Here is a 24,128-nt window from a genome sequence, read left to right as displayed (position 1 = left end):
GACCTAAGGTACATCAACTCCAGCTACGTTATTCACGTAGCTGGAGTTGCATAGCATAGGTTGACTTACCTAAGGCTATGTCTACTCTTAAAACACTACACAGGCACAGCTGTAGCACTATAGCTGCACTGTTGCAGGGCTTCAGTGTAGACACTTACTACAGCGATGGGAGCGGTTCTCCCACTGCTATAGTTAATGCACCTCCCTGAGAGGCGGTAGCTAGGGGTTAAGTCAACTTAACTACATCTCTCAGGGGTGTGGATTTTTCATATGCCCAAGAGACGTTGCTATGCAGTGTGACAAGATGGCCATTGTTAGTCTGGTGGGTCCTGTGCTTTTCTTGGCAGGGAGGTAAGGTGCCACCCTTGCCCCTGTTCTTGGGGTGTCGATGGCCCCGCTAGTGGCCCAGGAAGGTGCTAAAGGAGGGAAGCTGGGGAGGGGTCTGGGTTTGCTCCTCACTCTGAGCCCCAGCCCCTCTCAACCCCTGTGGGTTCTTCCCCTCTTCCCCCTTAGGTGGGGTACCTGCAGTGCTTAGATGCTGGGGAAGGAAGTCTCCCTCCCCTATTTGGCAGGGTCCCCCTTACTTCAGTTCTCTGATTTTCCAAGTCTCACAGCACACCTCCAATCTCCAGTCCTCTCTCCTTCCTCCTCTTCCTCTGTCTGCCTGAAGCAGGGGGGTTTATTAGTTTCCTAACAGGGCCTTAATTGATTGCAGGTGCTCCAATTAACCTGCAACCGCCTTCCCTAGTCTACAGGGAACCACGCTTTAGTCTTGAGTTTATATATTTCCCCTCTAGCACTCTCCCACTGCTCCCTGGCCCTCATGTATCATAGATATAACTTTTCAATGTAAACCAGCCCTCATCAGTTATAATATCCTACTTATGGTAATGTTTTCCACTTTAGCTTCTTTCCAGATGTTCAGTATCAGCCCTTGAATCTAAATATTTACCTAAAGCCTCAGCACCTTTGAACCTATTTGTCTTGGAATCCCAACGGGACTGTACATTCTAAAGGTAGGCACTGGCTCTCTCTCTCTAGCAACAGCATGAAAAATTATTTTCATCATATTCCAATAGTTTGCTTCTAAGTAAACTCTTTAAAAATTTCCTTACACTAGCTTGGTGTTTTTTCAACTTAGATATCTGTTCCCCTTTAATTTCCATTTGCTTTACAAGACAATCCAATTCACGTTCTAGGTCTTCACGAACTTCACAGTTTTGAGTTTCTTGTATCTGCTTCAAGAGTTCTTGATGCTCACTGTTAGAGACAAAGATATTAGACAACAGTATTGGTGGTATATTTGAACAACATTCTTCTTACATGTACTTTTGTTACATTGCACAAGTTTCAACTCCAGGAGGTCTCCCCACTAGAGAAATAAAGCAGGTTAATCACCGTGACACACAACTAATACTTTTTATACTAAATAAATACATAAAATAAAATACTCAAACGTTCATATTTTTTCCATTACTTATTTTCCTTCTACTCTGCAGATAGTATACTCATTTTGTTACATCACAACCATTTCTCTCTCAAGATTGAGGAAATAAGCACCAGAGAGTGTGCTGGTACTGCAGAATCATGCACAATGGCTATTTGGAATGTGAAAAATTAAAGATCCCATTAAAGTAAATAGCAGGCAATATACACAAAAAATGTATACTGGCCAATTCCAACCTCTATCTAAGTTGCCCCAGAGTAAGAGCACTTAACATAATTCAGAAAAAACTTGTTTTACAACCACTAATGAAAGTTATATTGTCAAATTAATCAAGTAAAATTAAGAATTCTATTGGGCAAAATTAACTGCATGGTTTGTTGCTACAGGCAATTACGGTTCCAAACATTTCACTCTACAAACTAATGATAGAAAGTGTAGTTTAGAGCTCCCTAATGCATATAGTAAAGCTAAGCTATACATTAGTTACAAAGGATAAGAACATTTCACAGTTAGAAGTTATTGATCAACAAGTTCTTTGTGGCAAAGGGCCATGCCTTCTTTTATATTTTAATACAATGCCTAGCACAAAGTGAGCACAACTGAAAATAAATAATTATTTCTTCTCTTCATAAATTCCTCCAGCTTAAATTGCTACTCTAAATCAAATATTTTCTCTGATTGGCACAAAACTAATAAGGGAGTTATAACTAGAGCTTTGTGAAGAGATTCTGCAAACAGCTTAGATTAATCAATGCCACGTGTCCTGAAATGAAGATCAACAACTATTTCAGCATGATCTGTAACATAGGAATTTTAAAATGCTATGTGGATTCAAAACACATATGCTATTTACAAGGACTAGATGGACACCAGCAGGACATCTAGTCTCCAACCCATGCAGTTGTCCTTCTGGACTAATCATGTCCCTTTCATCTCGGGCCTCTTGTCAGTCACAATAAGGTCAAAGCTGGCAACACCCCAACAGCAATATGGCTTACTCTTCTAGGTATCAGATAAAAGGTTTCTCCAAAAGAAAACCTACCATTGCGCTGTGTGTAGCTTTGAGGATAAGGATATCCTTCAGGCCTCATTTTAGACAGCCTGCTGCATGAATATCGTAAGTGCGGCTTTAAAAAAAAAAAAAAAGCCCCAAAAGTACAAAAGAACCTCCACTATCTGCTCGTGAAACTGTTTAAATGCAAGGGCTATAAAAACTTCCCAATGAGAGAAAATCCTATCTGCAAGATCCACCCAAACCCCACTCCCCAAATATTTTTAGACCCAAACATGCTCTAGTACAACCTCTAAATAGCCCTCACATGGCTTCAAAATTGCAGCCATTTTTACTCAGAGCATCACAGTCTTTTTATCCTTTGGGAGATAATACACAGATACATACTTACAAGCTCATTTGGCCTAGCTCATCTTGTATCGCCAGCAAAAGGTCAGATAGATTTTCAGTGACAAAAGATGATGTGGAACAAGAGGATACAGATTTGCATGCAATAGTTCGTCTAGAAATCCTGTGTTCAGCTGCTTCTGGACACCGTGACAAGACACGTGGACTACGATGTTTCATCATATGTAAGACACTTTGTACATTTGCACTAACAGAATGGCTGGAGCTGGCAGACTTGAGAGGAGAAAAGGAAATTAGCTATAATTAAGGTAATTAATGGAAAAATGTTCATTTAAAAAGAACGTGGACACATGTTTAAATGAGAATCTAATCAGGCTCACCTTCCCAGCCACAAAAGGCAGCATCCCAGCCTTTAGGCAAAATTGTGGAGGATGTACTTTCTTCAGAGCAGATTTTTTCTGACAGACGGTAGACAGAAGACATGTTTGCCTAACAGTGCAACCTTAAAATTATTCTTTCAAATTAGACTGTAAACGGTTTGAAGCAGGGGCTGTTTTTGTTATGTCTTTGAGCAGTGTCTAACACAACAAGGTCCTGCCCCATGACTGAGGCTTATAAGTGCTACCACAATACAAATAATAAAGAAGAGGGTAACCCAAGTATTTTGTCAACAAACCTTTCCCCCCCCCCCCCCCGCTCCAGTGAGAACAAGTCTGAGCTACACTTAGGCAACAAATCTTTCCATACAAAAGCAGTGCTCCATAATAGCCGGTGAAATATGCAGTCTCAATTCATCTCCTTTAATGGGTATTAAAGTTTTCCTACTTCTCCCCAATATAGAAGAATTTCCAATAAGACTGAGATCTAGTACACCGTTAATCTGACAACTCGGTAGTAGATTACGATTTGAGAAATTTAGCACTGTCTCTGTGGCATTTAACAGACTCAGTTTTACAAGTCATGTCATTTTAGCAGACCTGCAATGCCTATGGATGAAAAGAATGCAGTGGGTGAAGTTCATCTTGCCTTCAGTATGACACTTGCTACAGCATTTCAAAAAAAAAAAAAAAAAAAAATCCTAATTCAAGTGGTCTTTGAAAGTAAATTCAAAAATCGACTAAGGGCATGAACACAGGCCAGTGAAATGGCCGCGCATAGTTTAAGGTTCTGCTGGAGTGGGCAAGTTTTCTATTTTAAAAGTAGGCTTTACCACATTAAACATATTTTAGTTATCTAAAGAGAGGGAAAAACAGCATGTTATATTTCCAGAGTAAATGACAGAGTATAGAGAGCCAACAGAACCCCACCCATCACCACTTTTCCAGTAGCATCCCCATCACTCCATGAATGAGATGCTACAAAAATAAGAGAGGCATGTTAGAGACATCATCACTGTGCAAATGACAAACTTGCATGTTACCTTTGCAGTTTTCTTTTTCCGGTTTTTCTTTTTTGGCTCATTTTGAGGTGACACTGAAGACATTAAAATTCTATTTATCTCAAGCCCAGTTTGAAGCTATAGTAATGAGAATAAAGTATTTAAATATCAAAATTTTTTAAATAGCACAGATTGAATCTTCATCCACACATGAAAGAGGATTAATTAGATGCATTACTAACTGAACTCTCTGGGAGGCAGGAGGATTATAAAAAAGAGGATATGGAGACTGAATAGGATACAGGATGTCATGGTATCAAATATACCTTGCAACGCTGCCTGAGAGATTGCTATTTCCAAACCCAAGTACAGCAACTGTATCTCTTGGACTACCACAACTAATGCTGCAGTGAGCTAGGGATATGGCCATTTAAAGCGGGAAGAGGTTTGGACAACATAGGAATGGACATACTGGGTCACCAATGGTCCATCGAGACGAGTGTCCTGTCTTGCAACAGTGGCTAGAGCCAGACACTTCAGAGCAAACCAACAGAATAGGGCAATTGAGTGATCTATCACCTGTCATGCAACATTTAGCATCAGTCCCATTGTCCAAGTGAGGGTTTTTTCTAGGGATTACTTTATAATTACTGTTGTCTATACAAGATTAGTGTAATAGGGCAGTTACCATTCATCCCTTTAAGGGATGAGGCCTCTGTCTTTGCACATATAAGCAGACCTGGCTAAAAGATACAGTAGAACTATCATCAGCTCAAACTACCCCAGCCAGATACTTCACTGAGCGTGAATCAAGAGAAGGTTGAAGAGAAAAGTCATGGCACCTGACCTGTAACAGAAGGTTTCCCACCCCAAAACCAACTCTGATAGATCCTGGATTATGGTAAAGTCTGACTAGTAGTCAGCATTCTGATCACATTACTGCACCAGAGTCCTTTCTTGAACTGATGGAGTCTCTCTGCAGTGGCACTGAAGACAAATTAATTGCTCTAGGCAAGCTTTGTATTATGTATTTTTTTTAATAAGGTCAGACATGCACAGAAGGCTTATGTGCTAGCAAAACCAGTTAAGGGAGAGACCCAGAGGATTGTGTTTTGGACTGTGGCATTCAGTTGAGTCCTTGAGGTGTGGGGTAATTCTACAGTTCCTGACTGATGGAAGCCAGTGAGGTTGTGGTGGAACTGCCGTAGGAGGCGACTGCAATGGTGAAAATGGGTAAGGAGCTAGCTTCTCTTATTGTAAAATGCTGTCATATGTAAAACACGGGAGGTAATTGTCCTGCTCTGTTCAGCACTGGTGAGGCCTCAGCTGGAGTACTATGTCCAATTCTGAATGCCACACTTTAGGGAAGATGTAAATAAACTGGAGAGAGTCTAGAGGAGAGCAACAAAAATGACAAAAAGGTTTAGAAAATCTAACCTATGTGGAGAGGTTAAAAAAAAAGTGAACGTTTAAATCTTAAGATAAGATGACTGAAGGGGGACCTGATAACAGCCTTCAAATATGTTATGGGGCGTTATAAAGAGGACAGCGATCATTTGTTATGTGTTGACTACTGAAAGTAGGACAAAATGTAACGGGCGTAATCTGGAGCAAGGGAGATATAGGTTAGATATCATGAAAAACCTTTATAAATTATACAGTTAGTTAAATTCTGGAATAGGCTTTCAAGGTAGTTTGGACAAACACTTGACAGGGATGGTCTAGGTGTACTTAGTCCTATTTCAGCACAGGGGGCTGGACTAGATGACCTCTTGAGGTCCCTTCTAGATCTACATTTCTGTAATTGTTAGGTCTGTGCAACACAAGAGCTGAAGAGTAAGTATTCTTCTACAATAAACTCCAAAAAGAACTGCCCTCTTTCAAAACGGCTGCAACCTAGTATAGTTCTCAATGAGAAAAGGAGTACTTGTGGCACCTTAGAGACTAACCAATTTATTTGAGCATGAGCTTTCGTGAGCTACAGCTCACTTCATTGGATGCATACCGTGGAAACTGCAGAAGACATTATATACACACAGAGACCATGAAACAATACCTCCTCCCACCCCACTGTCCTGCTGGTAATAGCTTATCTAAAGTGATCATCAGGTTGGGCCATTTCCAGCACAAATCCAGGTTCTCACCCTCTGCCCCCCCACACGCAAACTCACTCTCCTGCTGGTAATAGCCCATCCAAAGTGACCACTCTCCCTACAATGTGCATGGTAATCAAGGTGGGCCATTTCCAGCACAAATCCAGGCTCTCTCACCCCCGCCCCCAAAACACACACACACACTCACTCTCCTGCTGGCAATAGCTCATCCAAACTGACCACTCTCCAAGTTTAAATCCAAGTTTAACCAGAACATCGGGGGGGGGGGGGGGTGTTAGGAAAAAACAAGGGGAAATAGGCTACCTTGCATAATGACTTAGCCACTCCCAGTCTCTATTTAAGCCTAAATTAATAGTATCCAATTTGCAAATGAATTCCAATTCAGCAGTTTCTCGCTGGAGTCTGGATTTGAAGTTTTTTTGTTGTAAGATAGCGACCTTCATGTCTGTGATTGCGTGACCAGAGAGATTGAAGTGTTCTCCGACTGGTTTATGTTATAATTCTTGACATCTGATTTGTGTCCATTTATTCTTTTACGTAGAGACTGTCCAGTCTGACCAATGTAAATGGCAGAGGGGCATTGCTGGCACATGATGGCATATATCACATTGGTGGATGTGCAGGTGAACGAGCCTCTGATAGTGTGGCTGATGTTATTAGGCCCTGTGATGGTGTCCCCTGAATAGATATGTGGGCACAGTTGGTAACGGGCTTTGTTGCAAGGATAGGTTCCTGGGTTAGTGGTTCTGTTGTGTGGTATGTGGTTGTTGGTGAGTATTTGCTTCAGGTTGCGGGGCTGTCTGTAGGCAAAGACTGGAGGCTACGACTGCTCATAGCGAACATGCCCACTTTTAAAATGACTACTGTCTCTCAGTGTTTAGTGTGAGTAAAATCAAGCTGCACTCAGGGAAGATGGTGGCCCTGGCAGGAAAAATCAGTTCATGGAATTCTCTATAGAAGATCATTTATTTTTCAGCCTCTGATGAAGAAATTTTTTATTTAATAGTGAAAAAATGAATCTTACAAAGAAAAAGGTCTCTAAGTGTAGCCAAATGTATAGGATTTAACCATATGGAAAGTTGAAAGTCTGTGTTATTCTATTAAGATAGTTCAGGACAAAAAGTTTAACTTAGGATGCTAAGTTGCTTAATTGACCCATTTTATAATTAAATTTTAAGTTAAACTAAATTATAAATTCTCAGAAAATTCATTGTTTATTCAATGAGAATGTACTCTAATTTTGAGGCGAATGTGCTGTATTCTTCATGCATTTAAAAGAAATTAAAAAAAGATTGAATCCCTGCTTTAAGTTCAAAACACAACAACTCAGCCTTACCTATGGAACTGATGTTCTAGAAGAAGCCAAATGTACATAATATAAACCTCATTAAGCAAAGCTTATCATTTGGAGTTGTCAAGTTAGCGTTACAGAATTTTTCCAAGCTAATAAACAGGTTATAAAATTGTCTTGAAGAGAGACACTATTTCCTCAGCGATAAATCCAGTAATTTGGCTATCCTACCTGAGCAGCTTTGTCTTGTATTAACTTACGCTGATGCTCTTCTTCACAAAGTTTTTCCTCCAATTGTTTGATCTTGTCCTGAAACAGAACACTAGAATGGTTAGTCACATTTAAGGCTGGCCCAATGAATCAGAACTGGCAAGTACCTTGCAAATTTGAAGGAATCTTGCAATAGTCAAAATTACTAATCTTCTTAAGCAGGCTTAAATTCCTCAGATTTATAGGAAATGAAGTCTGAGGTAGAAGGCAAAGTGAATGTTGAGATCTTATACTCCTCTGCTGGAGCTACAGTTGATAAATGGTCTGTGTATCTTAGCACAAAGTTGGCAACTGTGGCACAAAGAAATTTGAAATGAACTGTAACTGCACATGGTCATGTTAGGATTGCTTACTTCTGCAGTTCTCTGTGTAGTGCTAAGTCTGAAGCACTCTTTTTCTAGGACTTCAAGCTTTTCAAGTTTTGCATGGAGCTCCATCTGATTCTGATCTTTTTCCTTTTGAAGCTGAGTCTGGAAAGAATAAGCAAAAGTCAAGTTTGGCAGCTGATAAAATAGTTTGACACCCCAAAAAAATCTCTCACCACAGTGAACTTTGTTTTAACAGTTTACAATTTTAAGTATTAAGTTCAGTGCTATGAAAAATGCCAGACAAAGCAGCGTTCAGTTTCCACCACTGTCAGAAGCTGATAAAGTACATGTAGGAACTGAAGAGAAACAGTCAAATGAAAAAGAGTTTCAATTCAATTATATCACATAACTAAAAACTGACAATTTTTTTAAGTTTTTAAGTATACAAATGCTAGAAGCCTCCATACTAAGATGGGTGAACTTGAGTGCCTGGTAATAAATGAGGATATTGATAGAATAAGCATCAGAGAAGACTGATGGAACAATGATAATCAATAGAACACTTAAATACCAGGGTACAAAGTACCATAATACTCATTCATAAGCCAAAATTTTTTTTTTTTTTAGTAAAAAAGGGAAGCATCAAAGAATGGGGTCGGCTTATGAACGGGTATAGAGGGAGAGGTGGGACACAGCCCCTCCCCCCAACAGAAGGGGCAAGGAGAAGCAGCACAGCCAGCAGAGCCAGAAGGGAAGAGGCGGGGCCAGAGTCTCTCCGCTTCTGGCCACGCAGCTCTCCCCCCAGCCGCTGAAGCAGCCGCACTGCTCGGCCCCACCCACCAGAGCAGGTTGTGGCCATGCCGCCCGGCCCGCTGCAGCCATGCTGCCTGGCCCAGCCTGCTGGAACATGTTGCAGCCACGCTGCCTGGTCTGGCCCACTGGAGCAGGCTGCGGCCACGCTGCCCAGCATGCTGGACCAGCTCTGGCCAGGCCAGAGATGGTCTGGCCCACCGGAGCAGGCTGCGGCCACGCTGCCCAGCATGCCGGACCAGCTCTGGCCAGGCCAGAGACATCCTCCCCTGGCCCTCCCCAGATAAGGTGGGAAGGGATGGGGTCATGTGGGGGGTTGTCACCGGGGTTACTCCCCTGACCCCCCAGCTTCTCCCCCGCAAAAAATTTCCCCATCAGTTGCTGTCCCGGCCCATCAGGGTAAGCAGCTGGTGCGCCGGGACACTTTGCTTACTTAGGTTTACCTCCGTGCCTGCGGACGCTCGAGGTAAACAAACCATCTCAGCCCACCAGCAGCTTATCCTGATGGCCTGGGAGCCAAAGTTTGCTGACCCCTGAATTATAGGGTCGGCTTATGAATGCTTCATAAAAATTTTCCATTTTTAAACTTATCCATCTTGGTGGGGGTCGGCTTATAATCGAGTATATACGGTATACAGGAATGACAGAGTAGGTCGTGCTGGTGTGGGAGTGGCATTGTATGTGAAAGAAAGCATGGAGTCAAATATAGTAAAAATCTTAAATCAAACTGCACCATAGAATCTCGATGGAGAGAAATTCCATGCTTGAATAATAAGAGTCTACCAGTAGGAATATATTACTGACCATCTGACTAGGATGGGGATTGTGAAATGCTCAGGGAGATTAGAGAGGCTATAAGAATAGAAAACTCAATAATAATGGGAGATTTCAACTATCCCCCTATTGAATGGGTACCTTTCACCTCAGGACAGGATGCAGAGATAAAATTTCTAGACACCATTAATGACCGTTTCTGGTAGCAACTAGCCCAGGAACCCACCAAGGGGAGAGGAAATTCTTGATTTAGTCCTAAGTGGAGTACAGAATCTGGTCCAAGAGGTGACTCTAGCTGAACTGCTTGGTAATAGCAATCACAGTAATATAATTAAATTTAACATCTTTGTAGAAGGGAAAATACCAATAAAGCCCACCATAGTACCATTTCAGAAAGGGGAACTACATAAAAATGAAGAAGCTAGTTAAATGGAAATTAAAAGATACAGTCACAAGAGTGAAATGCCTGCAAGCTGCATGGAAATTTGTTAAAAACACCATAATAAGAGTTCAAATTAAATGTTTATCCCAAATTAAAAAACCTAGTAAGAGAACCAAAAAATGCCACTGTGGCTAAACAGAGTAAAAGCAGCAGTTAGAGGCAAAAAGGCATCCTTTAAAAACTGGAAGTCAAATCCTACTGAGGAAAATAGAAAGAGCATAAACTCTGGCAAGGCAGAGGTAAAAGTATAACTAGGCAGGCCAAAAAAGAATCTGAAGAGCAATTAGCAAGAGACTCAAAAACTAACAGCAATTTCTTTTTTAAGTACCTCAGAAGCAGGAAGCCTGCCAAACCATCAGTGGGACCACTGAGCAATCGAGGTGCTAAAGGAGCACTCAGGGAAGACCAGACCATTGAGGAGAAGCTAAATGAATTCTTTGCATCAGTCTTCACTGCAGAGGATGTGAGAGAGAGAGAGTCCCACTCCTCAGCCATTCTTTTTAGGTGACAAATCTGAGGAACTGACCCAGAGTTAGGTGTTAGTAGGGGAGGTTTTGGAACAGATTGAGTTTGTTCAGAACTCTTGGGTGAATACTATCTGGTTCTGGTTACATCTTACTGTTTAATTAATCAAATATGAAATTGCAGAACTGCTAACTGTGATATGTAACCTGTCCCTTAAATCAGCTGCTGTACCAGATAGCTAGAGGATAGTTAATGTCATGCCAATTTTTTTTTTTTTTTTTTAAGGTTCCAAGGTGATCCTGGTAATGACAAGCCAGTAAGCCTAATTTCAGGACCAGGCAAGTTGGTTGAAACTATAGTAAAGAACAGAATTATCAGACACATAGATGAACACGATTTGTTGGGGAAGAGTCAACATGGCTTGTGTAAAGGGAAATCATGCCTCATCAATCTATTAGAATTCTTTGAGGGGGTCAACAAACATGAACAAGGGTAATCCAGAGCATATAGTATACATGGACTTTCAGAAAGCCTTCGATAAGGTCACTCACCAAAGGCTCTTAAGCAAAGTAAGCAGTCCTGGGATAAGAGGAAGGTCCTCTCATGGACCAGCAACTGTTTAAAAGATAGGAAACAAAGGGTAGGAATAAATGGCCAGTTTTCAGAATGGACAGAGGTAAAGAGAGGTGTCACCCAAAGATCTGTACTGGGACCAGTATTATTCAACATATTCTTAAGTGATCTGGAAAAGGAGGTAAACAAACAGTCAGGTAGCAAAATTTGCAAATGATATAAAAAACTATTCAAGATAGTCAAGTCCAAAGCAGACTGTGAAGAGTTACAAAGGGATCTCACTAAACTGGGTGACTGAGCAACAAAAGAAACAGATGAAATTCAATGTTGATAAATGCAAAGTAATGCACACTGGAAGACATCCCAACCATACATACAAAATGATGGGGTCTAAATTAGCTGTTATCATTCAAAAAAAGATCTTGGAGTAAATGCGGATAGTTCTCTGAAAACATCTGCACGGTGTATAGAGAATGTACACTGTACAGCGGCAGTCAAAAAAGCTAACAATGTTTGGACCCATTAGGATAGGGATATATAATAAGACAGAAAATATAATGCTGCTATATAAATCCATAGTACAACTACACCTTGAATACTGCATGCAATTCTGGCCATCCCATCTCAAAAATGGTATATTAGAATTGGAAAAAGTACAGAGAAAGGCAACAAAAATGATTAGAACTATGGAAGCAGTTCCATACGAGAGCTTAAAGAGACTGACTTTTCAGATTGGAAGAGAGATGACTAAAGGGGTATATGACAGCGGCCTACAAAATCATGAATGGTGTGGAGAAAGTGAGTAAGGAAGTGTTGGTTACTCTTCCACATAAAAACACATGAACCAATGAAACTGATAGGCAGCATGTTTGAAACAAACAAAAGGAAGTACTTTTTCATACAACTCACAGTCAACCTGTGGAACTCATTGCCATGGGATGTGGTAAAGACCAAAACTACAAGAGAAAAAAAAAAAAAAAAAAAAGAGTTAACTACATTCATGGAGGCAAGGTCTATCAATGGCTATTAGCCAAGATGGTCTGGGGTGCACACCCCTGCTCTGGGTGTCCTAAGCCTCTAACTGCCAGAAGTGGACAACAGGGGATGGGTCACTCCATAATTGCCCTGTTCTGTTCTCTGAAGCATCTGGCACCAACCACTGTCTGAACACAGGGTCCTGGGGTAGATGGACGACTGGTCTGACCCAGTATAGCCGTTATGTCAGCTTGCCCACAGAGCGTGCAGGGTGCAAGCAGCAACAGGCCTAACTTCCCTAGGGCTGAGCTGCTGCTGAACCTCAGCCAGAACCACCAACTAAACCATGCAGTTGAAAGAGGCAATTGTCTAGGGCACTGGAATATTAGAGGCAGCAAGTATTCAATACGCTTGCGCGCGCACGCATAAACTATGAATTACCTAGATAAGGACTGCTAGAGTCAGACTGGACCTGGAGGAATAGGAAAATAGTGGTCACAGAATGTGTGAGCAAAGTGCTTGTCAACAAAAGGTCTCAATTGGCATGTTCTCTTCTGCCTCCCACCTCCTAAATGTCATGGACTTGTGTAAAGGAATGCTAAACTCTATTACACAGTTCAGCCACTACATGGCACTGTGTGTAAAATACCTTATTTACATTAGCCTCAGCCATACCTGGCAGAGCATTAAAGGATCTTAGAACGAACACAACTAGTGTGTACCTTGTGCAAATGCAAGTTCTGTAGCCAGTCCATATCTGATATAGGAACACGCCATGGTGTCAGAAGTAAACTAGGCCAGAAGAGAACAGAAAGAACAAAGCAACAAAGGCTGCAGGATCTCATCAACATACTGCTCTTCAGTGCCCAAGAGAACTTCAGCTTTGACAAACCTTCACAATGGACAGACAGTAAGATTCTGAATTACAAAATTCTGAATTGCAAAAAAGCTCCACTGGGAAACTGGAGATATACCAGTATCTCTTTTAATGTAGGTGATGGAGAAGAAGTCAGAGCATCTCTTTATATCCTTTGATTTTACAGAAGACAGTCACAAAGAGAACTATGAAAGTGTTCTGGCTATGTTTGATGCACCTTTTATACCCCAGAGAAATGTGCTTTTTTTCCCCAACCAGCGATTCAAGAACCAGGGGAAAAATGTTGAATGTTTTATAAGAGCTCTGCATACATTGGATGAAAACTGATTTGGGGAATACAAAACACGAAAAGTAACAGAGACAGGTTATTGGGTTAAAATATTTCACAGTAGCTAAATAGAAGACAGAGTTAATCCTAGCCATAGCTATTCAGAGAGCAAAGCGGTCTGAACTAGTCAAACAGAACACTAGGTAGGAGCAATTTGAAATCCCTGAAACTAGCTTTGAAATAAGACAGACACTTGAATGTTCAAAGTATTACCATCAAGCCCCCAACGCAAGGAAAGAACTCCCAGGCTAAAAAGGAACAAATTCCAACCTACATGCACAAGGTGTGGAAAAAGTCATATCCCAAGAGATGATGCATGTCCATCCAGAGGCACATGGTGTGTTAAATGCATGAAACATGAACATTTTGCAGCTGTTTGTTGCACCAAAGGAGTCGGAGTTGATTGATATGACAGATAATCAAGAGCCATTGTTTCTGGGATCTAGCACTTCTGGCGACAAAGAACCTGCCTGGAGAGTGAAAGTGAATACTCATGGCAAAACTATTGACGTGAAAACTGACTCAGGAGCAGGTGTCACAATACTCTCAGAAGGCACTTACAATCACCTTCAACCTCTCACACAGCTGAAGTCACCCGACACCATTCTGAATAGCCCTGGAGGTTCTCTGAATTGCGTGGGCCAGTTCACCACAGAGACAACTTACAGAGATAAAAGCTTTTCATTCAAAGTGTATGTGATCAAAGAATCACAGACCAACAACCTTCTCAGTTGCAGTGTGGCAGCCATGATGGGCTTAGTGAGAAAGATGGAAGAACTTGGTGGAATATTTGGTAATATTAGACTTTTGCAAGGAGATCCGGTACAAATAACCTTAAGAGTCAATGCTGAACCTTATAGTGTACATGAGCCTCACAGGACTCCTATCCCATTACTTCATAAAGTGGAAACTGAGTTAAAGAGAATGGAAGGGATTGGCACATTGAGAAAACCTCTGATCCAACAGCATGGTATGCCCTAATGATAGCAGTAATAAGGAAAAATGGAAAAAATATGGGTCTGTGTGGATCTTAAAAGGACTTAATGAAATAGTTGGAGAAAAATATATCCTACCAACACTGGATGACTTCCTCCCCAAAGTGAAAGGAGCTACAGTAACCTCCAAGCTGCATGTCTTGAGCAGACACTGGCAAACTCCTTTAGTCCAAGAAAGTGCTCGACAGACTACACTTATCACACCTTTTGGGAGTTTTTGCTTGTGAAGATTACCTTTTGGGATTACCAGTACATTTGAAATTTTCCAAAAAAAAAAAAAAAGGCAGAACTGTTAACTATAACTCCATATATGGATCTTCAATGGAGAATACAACAAAACCTCAAAGTCCTAAGCCTAGTCAGTGAGCCTGGACTGAAGCTAAACAAGGGAAAAATGCGTTTACCACCTATCCCAAATCGAGGTTTTTGAGAAACAAAAATGGAATCATTCCTAGTCCTGAGAAAGCAAAAGCAATTCAAGCAATGCACCAACTAACATACCAGAACTGAGACGTATACTGGGGATGGTAAATTACCTTGGTCGATACCTACAAGACCTTTCTACAGTGACAAAACCACTGAATGAACTATTAAAGTCCAACACACCTTGGCTATTGGGGCCAGATCAAGACATTGCCTCCTACGAGGTAAAAGAAATTAACTCAGTAGCTCCTGTTCTCAAGTACTATGATGTGAACAAACCCACAATGGTCAGTGAGGATGCAAGCAGCTATGGTCTAGGTCAGGGGTGGGCAAATATTGTGGCCCGAGGGCCACATCGGGGTTGCAAAACGGTATGGAGGGCTGGGTAGGGAAGGCTATGCTTGGCCCCCACCCCCTATCCACCCCCTGACTGCTCCCTTCAGAACCCCTGACCCATCCAACCCCCCCCACCCAATCCTTGTCCCCTGACCACCCTGTCCTGGGACCCCCAGCCCCTATCCACCCCCGCCCCCTGACAGGCCCCCTGGAACCCCTGACCCATCCAACCAATCCTTGTCCCCTGACAGCTCCCTCCCGGGACCCCCATCCCTAACTGCCCCCCCGGACTCCCCCTACTCCCTGTCCCCCATCTCCCAGGACCCCCGAGCCCCCACCCCATATCTAACCCCCCCTCCATCCCTTATCCAGCCCCCCTCCTGCTTACCACCCCGCTCAGAGCAGCGGGACAAGCCTGGGAGATGGACGGGTGCAAGCCGCGCTGCCTGCACAGCACCATACTGACAGGGGAGAGGTTGGGGGCTAGCTCCCTGGCTGGGAGCTCAGGGGCTGGGCAAGACTGTTCCACGGGCCGGATGTGGCCCACGGGCCGTAGTTTGCCCACCTCTGGTCTAGGTGTATTTTTGCAACAACATGAGTGGAAGCCAGTTGTATCTTGCTCTCACATTCTCACTGAAACAGAAAAACAATATGCACAGATTGAAAAGGAGTGCCTGACAAGAGTATGGGCATGAGTTTTATTAAACAGGTATCTGTGTGGATTGAATTTGTTTATGATAATAGACCATAAGCTGCTTGTAACCCTCATCAATGGAAGAGGCCTGGATCAAGCACTGCTGAGATGCCAGTGTCTACTGATAAGGTTAATTAGGTTTAACCCAATTGCTAAATATGTTCCTGGGAAAAATCTGGTAGAAGCAGACACACTGTCACAGAGCCCAGCATCGCACTCAAGGATCCATGAGCTGGAAGATAATGTAAAGGCATACATGAAAGCTATGGATGCATACAGACCAGTGTCAGAACAGACTACATCCGTTACAACAAGCAACCTCAACAGACATGCAACTTGAGCAAATTCTAAGTTACTTTAGGGTCATCTGGACCAAGTATCTAAAGAACAAACACGAAGGAAGTGACAAGAGACTACTTTGTGGTGCAGGGACTATTAAATCATGAGTAAAGGCCATTTCATATTAATTCCAAATGAAAGGAGAGGAGAAATCCTAATGTCCTTCATGGGTGAAGTTTAATGATTAATTAAATGACACAAATGGACCAGTCAGTCAGCTTGGTGGACAGGCATCAGCAGGGATGTGAAAAATAAAGTTATTTTATGTGAACATTGCAGAGCTAACAGACCAACACAATACAAAGAACCTTTAGTAACATCACCCCTATCAGAGAGGCCTTGGAAGAGACAAGCAGCAGATTTATGCAAATTCAGAGGACAATTGGTCACTATGAACTATTGTGATGCTATAGGATTAAAACATGAATATGTAGATCATTGTTGCTACCACTGTTATACAAATGCAACAAATCTTGTGCAAAAGAGGTCATGTAAGGTATCAATGGAAAAGTTATGGTTTGCTGAATAAGATTATCCTATTTGTATACATGTATCATTTTCATATTTGAAGTTATGAATATTGACTGTATATCTGTATTTCAAATGTGTTTGCTCCTAGTAACACCCTCAAGGTAGTTTACATCCAGTCTTGCCAGCACACTGTGAATAGACTATTCAAGTTGATGGCCCATCAACAAACACAATGGGCCATGGAAGAAGTTTATCCCTGCCTGATGGACTTTCCAGCCAGAATATGGGTAATGGCCCCTGCTATGACTCATTGAAGTATGCAAGGGCATGTAACCACCTCGTGTAACACTGGACTCCATCTTGTGCCTGCACATTTCCACTGGCTGTACTGAGAGCAGACCCTCCACATGGGAGAAACTGTAAAATGCCCTGGAAATATCTCCATTTTGCCTCTTTCCTGCTTGGATCTCTGGAGTATGGACTTATATTAATGGGAGAAATCTAATCAAGGGACTTAGGACCTTCCACTCTTTTGGAAGCAACCAGAGACTTAAGCCAGCAGTTTATGCCATCACTGCTTCAAACCTAATCCAAGAATTTTCAATTATTGTATGTATTTGATTCATTTAACCAATTTTAACTCTCACCTTTCTTTTTTCTTATAAGCCAACCTTTAGATATTAGATACTAAAGGATTGGCAACAGCGTGATTATTGGGTAAGATTTAAGTTATATATTGATCTGGGTATGTGGGATCAGAAGAATCCTTTGGTTGATGAAATTGATTTTAAATAACCACTCATCATTAAGTCTAGTGTCTGGGAATCGAAACAAAGACTGGAATACCTAAGGAAGCTGCAGTTCTGATTTCTTGTTAGCCAGTGTGGTGAGACAGAAGTTTACTTTTGTTGCTGGTTTGGTATATCTTATGGAAGAATAACCACCAGTTTTGGGGTATTTCTGCCCTATTTCTCAGCAGTTTGTCCTGAATTTGGTATTCTCAGTTGTGACCCACTGAAGCACAGGTACATTCCCAGGTATACAGAAATAACGTACTTGAAAGATATAACGTTGCATTATTATTGCTTTTGCTCACTTTTGTCCATCACAAGTTGTTCTGGAATACCATAGACCACAATTCCCTGCAACAGAATTTAAGTAATTCTAAACTAAATATGATTTTGAGCATATTAATAGCAGCCCACAATACCAGCAATGAATGGAGAACTGAGAGAGCTATACAGACAGCCAAGAAAATCTTACAGCAGGAAGATCTATTTCTTGCTCTTCTGAGTTACAGATCAACACCAATAGCAGCTACTGGATACAGTCCAGCACAACTGCTGATGAAAAAACAACTCAGAACTACTGTTTCAAGTTTGGGAAAGAATCTATGAAAAGAGCAGTCAAACTGGATACAATGGCAAAAAGAGCCTAGGAACACTTTTACAACAGACATAATTCAGTTAGAGAGCTGCCAGCTCTAGCCTCTATATAAATCCACAGTACGCGCACATCTTGAATACTGCATGCAGATGTGGTCGCCCCATCTCAAAAAAGATATATTGGAATTGGAAAAGGTTCAGAAAAGGGCACCAAAAATTATTAAGGGTATGAAACGGCTTCCATATGAGGAGAGACTAATAAGACTGACTTTTCAGTTTGGAAAAGAGATGACTAAAGGGGGATATGATAGAGGTCTATAAAATCATGACTGGTGTGGAGAAAGTAAATAAGGAAGTGTTATTTACTCCTCATAACACACGAACTAAGGGTCACCAAATGAAATTAATAGGCAGCAGGTTTAAAACAAACAAAAGGAAGTATTTTTTCCACACAACGCAGTCAACCTGTGGAACTCCTTGCCAGCAGATGTTGCAAAGGCCAAGACTATAACAGGGTTAAAAAAAACCGAACTAGATAAGTTCAAGGAGGATAGGTCCAGCAATGGCTATTAGCCAGGATGGGCAGGAATGGCGTCCCTAGCCTCTGTTTGCCAGAAGCTGGGAATGGGTGATACGGGATGGATCACTTGATTACCTGTTCTGTTCATTCCCTTTGGGGCACCTGGCATTGGCCACTGTCAGAAGACAGGATGCTGGACTAGATGGACCGTTGGTCTGACCCAGCATGGCTGTTCTTATAGAAAAAAAAAAGGATGGACAACTCCAGCTGTCGTAAAGAAAAGGAATTCAGCACCCAGATCATATGTGATCAAGACTGCCAGCGGAGAGTTCAACAAAAAACATTGACATCTACAGTTTGCTCCTCAGAAGGAACAGATAGCAGGTGCAGAACAAGATGAGGAGGATTTTAGACCAACCAAAACCAGTCCTTGCAACTAATGGACAGCCAGATGACCAAGTTGTTACAAGTTTGGGTTATGTAATTAGAAAACCAGTAGGATTCAGAGACACTTAACAGATGAAATTCAAAGACAGTGTGATAGTGTAAATGTAAGAACTTACAGAGGGAGATGTAATGGAATGTGAAACTGTATTATACTGTTCAGCCACTAGGTAGCACGGTGTATAAAATACCTTATTTTAACAAACCTCAGCCAACACTGGCCAGAGCATTAAAGGATATTATAATGAACATATCTGGTGTGTATCTTGGCTACAGAGCTTTCTCTGGGCAAGCTACACCTGACACAGGAACATGACAGCTTATTAGAAACTCCACACTAGCAAGCCATTTTGTGTAATTCTCTGAATAGCTGACCGATGATCACCACTTTCCGTCATTACCAATCTGAGCAGAACTGGGGAGATGCAATATGTAGGAAGTACAATCTTGTGCTCTTACTGTTTCATTTATTATACTAAATACTTCACCTGTTGCTCTAGAACCATATTCTTTTCTAGCTCTGCATTGAAAACCATTTTCCTCATGAAATCCAGCTGTTTCTCGAGTAGGGAGCAGCGGGATTGTGCTGCACTTAACTGCACACTAACATCTGTGGAGAGAGACAGACACACACACAGTGTAGAATAGTATTTTTGAGTAACATTTAGCCTGCCCCTCACCCTATGGTCTTGGAGATTTCAAAGTTTTTGGGTTGGTATTTTTTTAAATATAAAAAAGGGTACTTGGGCTGGGCCAGTGAAGTGGTTAACAGGGAGTATTTTAACATGTGCAAGACTCAGGATGTATTTCCAGGTCCAGACCCTGATCTGTGTTACTATTGACTTCACAGGAGTTCCTCACCATTTACACCAGTATAAACCTAATCAAATCTGGTTCCCTCCTGCCCCCTTCTTACCTTTCATCAGATTGGGGGTACCATATAAGTAGCACCGAGTTCTGACCTGTAGTGACGTCCTGGTTCTTTTAGGAGTGCCACCAATGGACATCTCATCCAGCCAACCTCAGCAAGCAAAGACTGACTGAGGGGCTGCTCCCTGTGTTGCAGGCCGGAAGCCCTCATGATCACATGTGAAATAGCTATACTTCTATCAAGTAGCTGTTTCTGTGAGGCTTTATTACATTCAGTATCTAAAGCCGGTTTATTCAGCACCAAGCGGAAAAGTAACTCGATTGATCAGACCAGGAGGATGAGGTAGACGAGGCTTTCTTCGGACAACTAACAGAAGTTTCCAGATCACAGACCCTGGCTCTCCTGGGGGACTTCAATCACACTGACATCTGCTGGGAGAGCAACACAGCAGTGCATAGACAATCCAGGAAGTTTTTAGAGAGTGTTGGAGACAACTTCCTGATGCAAGTGCCGGAGGAACTAACTTAGGGGTTGTGCTCTTCTTGACCTGCTGCTCACAAACAGGGAAGAATTGGTAGGGGAAGTAGAAGTGGGTGGCAACCTGGGCAGCAGTGACCAGGAGATGGTCGAGTTCAGGATCCTGGCAAAAGAAGAAAGGAGAGTAGCAGAATACGGACCCTGGACTTCAGAAAAGCAGACTTTGAGGCCCTTAGGGAAGGGGATCCCCTTAGAGGCTAATATGAGGGGGGAAGGAGTCCAGGAGAGCTGGCTGTATTTTAAAGAAGCCTTATTGAGGGTGCAGGAACAAATCATCCTGATTTGCAGAAAGAATAGCAAATATGGGAGGCAACCAGCTTGGCTTCACAGAGATGAGCTTAAACACAAAAAGGAAGCTTACAAGAAGTGGAAACTTGTACAGAAGATTAGGGAAGAGTATAAAAATATTGTTCAAGCATGCAGGGGTGTAATCAGGAAGGCCAAAGCACAATTGGAATTGCAGCTAGCAAGAGATGTGAAAGGTAACAAGAAGGGTTTCTACTGGTACATTAGCAACAAGAAGGTTGTCAGGGAAAGTGTGGGACCCTTACTGAATGTGGGAGGCAACCTAGTGATAGATCATGTGGAAAAACCTGAAGTACTCAATGCTTTTTTTGCCTCAGTCTTCACAGACAAGGTCAGCTCCCAGACTGCTGCACTGGGCAGCGCAATATGGGGAGGAGGTCAGCAGCCCTCAGTGGTGAAAGAACAGGTTAAGGACTATTTAGAAAAGCTGGACATGCACGAGTCCATGGGGCCGGATGCAATGCATCCAAGGGTGCTGAGGGAGTCGACTGATGTAATTGCAGAGCCATTATCTTTGAAAACTCTTCGCGATCAGGGGAGGTCCTGGATGATTGGAAAAAGGCAAATATAGTGCCCATCTTTAAAAAAGGGAAGGAGGACGACCTAGGGAACTACAGACCGGTCAGCCTCACCTCAGTCCCTGGAAAAATCATGGAGCAGGTCCTCAAGGAGTCCATTTTGAAGCACTTGGAGGAGAGGAAGGTGATCAGGAACAGTCAAGATTGGATTCACCAAGGGCAAGTAATGCCTGACCCACCTGATTGCCTTTTATGATGAGATAGCTGGTTCTGTGGATATGGGGAAAGCAGTGGATGTGATATATTTTGAGATTAGCAAAGCTTTTCATATGGTCTCCCACAGTATTCTTGCCAGCAAGTTAAAAAAGTATATTGGATGAATGGACTATAAGGTGGATAGAAAGCTGCCTAGATCGTTGGACTCAACAGGTAGTGATCAATGGCTTGATGTCTAGTTGGTAGCTGGGTATCAAGCGGACAGCTCCAGAGGCCAGATTTGTTCAAGATCTTCATTAATGATCTGGATGACGAGATGGACTGCACCCTCAGCAAGTTTGCGGACGACACTAAATCGGGGGAGGGGGTAGATATGCTGGAGGGTAGGGACAGGGTCTAGAGCGACCTAGACAAATTGGAGGATTGGGCCAAAAGAAATCTGATGAGGTTCAACAAGGACAAGTGCAGAATCCTGCACTAAGGACTGAAGAATCCCATGCCCTGCTACAGGCTGGGGACTGACTGGTTAAGCAGCAGTTCTGCAGAAAAGGACGTGGGGATTACAGTGGATGAGAAGCTGCATAGGAGTCAACAGTGTGCCCTTGTTGCCAAGAAGGCTAATGGCATATTGGGCTGCATTAGTAGGAGCATTGCCAGCAGATCAAGGGAAGTGGTTATTCCCCTCTGTTCAGCACTGGTGAGGCCATATGTGGAGTACTGCATCCAGATTGGGCCCCCCCCCTACAGAAAGGATGTGGACAAATTGGAGAGAGTCCAGCGGAGGGCAATGAAAATGATTAGGGGGCTAGGGCACATGACACATGAGGAGAGGTTGAGGGAACTGGGTTTATTTAGTCTGCAGAAGAGAAGAGTTAGGGGGATTTGATAGCAGCCTTCAACAATCTGAAGGGGGGTTCCAAAGAGGATGGAGCTAGGCTGTTCTCAGCGGTGGCAAATGACAGAACAAGAAGCAAATGGTCTGAAGTTGCAGTGGGGGAGGTCTAGGTTGGAGATTAGGAAAAATTATTTCACTAAGAGAGTGGTAAAGCACTGGAATGGGTTATCTAGGGAGGTGGTGGAATCTCCATCCTTAGGGGGTTTTTAAGGCCTGGCTTGACAAAGCCCTGGCTGGGATAATTTAGTTGGGGTGGGTCTTGCTTTGAGCAGGGGGTTGGACTAGATGACCTCCTGAGGTCTCTTCCAACCCTAATCTTCTATGATTGGTAAGGCAATATTTGGTTAATTTTTATTAAAAAAAAAATTCAGACAAATTATGATGATTGGATAGGACTATACTTCTCAAAGCTGAAACTAGAACCTGCATTCAATAGCAGCTCGCCAAAACATGAGCGCTCCTTCAGTTGAGAGAACTAACAGCTATATTGACTATTTCTATTATTAGTATGGTGACAGGTTTGTCACAGAGGTAAAGTTGCCATGAATACCATGACTTTTGTGTCTGGGGTTTCACAGGTTGTGGAGCTGCGTGGCGGGGGGAGGGGGGGGGGCCGGCGGCACGTGGGCCATGGCCCCACCACTTATGCTTCCACAGCCCAATTTGGGACAGGCAATCCAGCAGCGCCAGGGCCAGGAAGGGTGGTAGGGTCATCACAGGAGGTGGACCCTGCCTGGACTCTGTAGCAGGGAGCTGGGCTAGCCCTGTGGGACAGGAGCCATTGCTGGAAGGTGAGTGCGGGGTGGATTCACTCTGCAACACTCCCACCCCCAAGGCCTCTTTCCCCTCAGGGTAGGACCCAACGCCTCCCCACATACTTGTAAATCCCTCTGCTACACTTTAAATGACACACCTGTGACTTTACACCATTTCCTCCTAAACCCATGATTTTTACTAAATTTATTGCGACTGCTCCAGGATTTTTGATTAAAAAAAAAAATAGATGACAAGTCTGCAAATCTAATTATCACCATTGGAGAGAGACCTTTTTTCTGTTGTATCAATTCCTCATGTGCTATATCTTTCTCATTTGTTTCATGCTGCAAGGTCTTTTTATACTGGGCAGCCTCAATGGAAAGGCAGCTCAGGTTATCTTCAGCCTGCGACCTCTCCAACTCTAGACGACGGATCTTTTCTTGAAGAGTTTTGAGGGCTGACATCAGAGCTGGTGAACAATTGAAAAATAGTGGATTTTTAAAAAAAATAAATGTTTTACTGCATTGCAATATAGTGTTAGCCATAAAAAACTTGTATCGATTCCCAAAAAACAAACAAATGTTTAAAAAAACCAATAAGGGTTATGAAATGAGTAGAAAAGGCCATTTAAAAAAGAAAGAATACATGTGATAAATAACTCACCCAATTGTTAGAGAAGAGCCACAGCACCCACTGGAAAAGTTAACAGTGGATCCTATGGAGATCCAGCACTTTCAGTGCACACCTTACAAAACGCATTTGTTTTGTATGTCGCTAAGTGAGAATGTGCTGTGTATACATGCATAGCCATCTTCACTCCAAATGCTAGTAAGGAGTGCCAGCAAGTTATAGCAAATTAAATATCAGACCAAAGACTAGAACTCAGGTCTAAGTTAAACAGCCAATGCCTAACTTGCAATGCCTCCTGGAGAAGGGCGAGTAATCCTTTTTAATTTCTAGATTTCAGAGAACTTTGCAGAAATGGGTAAGCATTGTTTGCCCAGTTTTAC

At 42.5% G+C, this 24,128-nt stretch overlaps 1 protein-coding gene across 5 annotated transcripts in view; it reads right to left on the bottom strand.

Annotated features, from left to right (window-relative positions):
* Nucleotides 1–24,128, bottom strand: part of CEP57L1 (centrosomal protein 57 like 1) — a 51,209-nt gene that overhangs the window by 14,052 nt on the left and 13,029 nt on the right. For 2 of the 5 annotated variants that reach the window (XM_073336981.1, XM_073336980.1), the window contains exons 3-10: nt 23,408–23,587; nt 19,508–19,629; nt 8,214–8,330; nt 7,822–7,899; nt 4,228–4,323; nt 3,188–3,265; nt 2,851–3,080; nt 1,116–1,260 (exon numbers count right to left, since the gene is read on the bottom strand). In XM_073336981.1, the coding sequence (XP_073193082.1) occupies nt 1,116–1,260; nt 2,851–3,080; nt 3,188–3,265; nt 4,228–4,323; nt 7,822–7,899; nt 8,214–8,330; nt 19,508–19,629; nt 23,408–23,587 (1,046 nt within the window). Of the gene's footprint in view, nt 1–1,115; nt 1,261–2,850; nt 3,081–3,187; nt 3,297–4,227; nt 4,324–7,821; nt 7,900–8,213; nt 8,331–19,507; nt 19,630–23,407; nt 23,588–24,128 lie in introns of those variants that run through there. The other 3 variants (XM_073336984.1, XM_073336985.2, XR_013635558.1) reach the window with 3 other exon arrangements.

The sequence above is a fragment of the Lepidochelys kempii genome, chromosome 3 (genome assembly GCF_965140285.1).
Source record: "Lepidochelys kempii isolate rLepKem1 chromosome 3, rLepKem1.hap1, whole genome shotgun sequence".
NCBI lineage: Eukaryota > Metazoa > Chordata > Testudines > Cheloniidae > Lepidochelys > Lepidochelys kempii.
The sequence above is the reverse complement of the archived record's forward strand: the minus strand, read 5'-3'. Positions and strand labels throughout refer to the sequence as shown.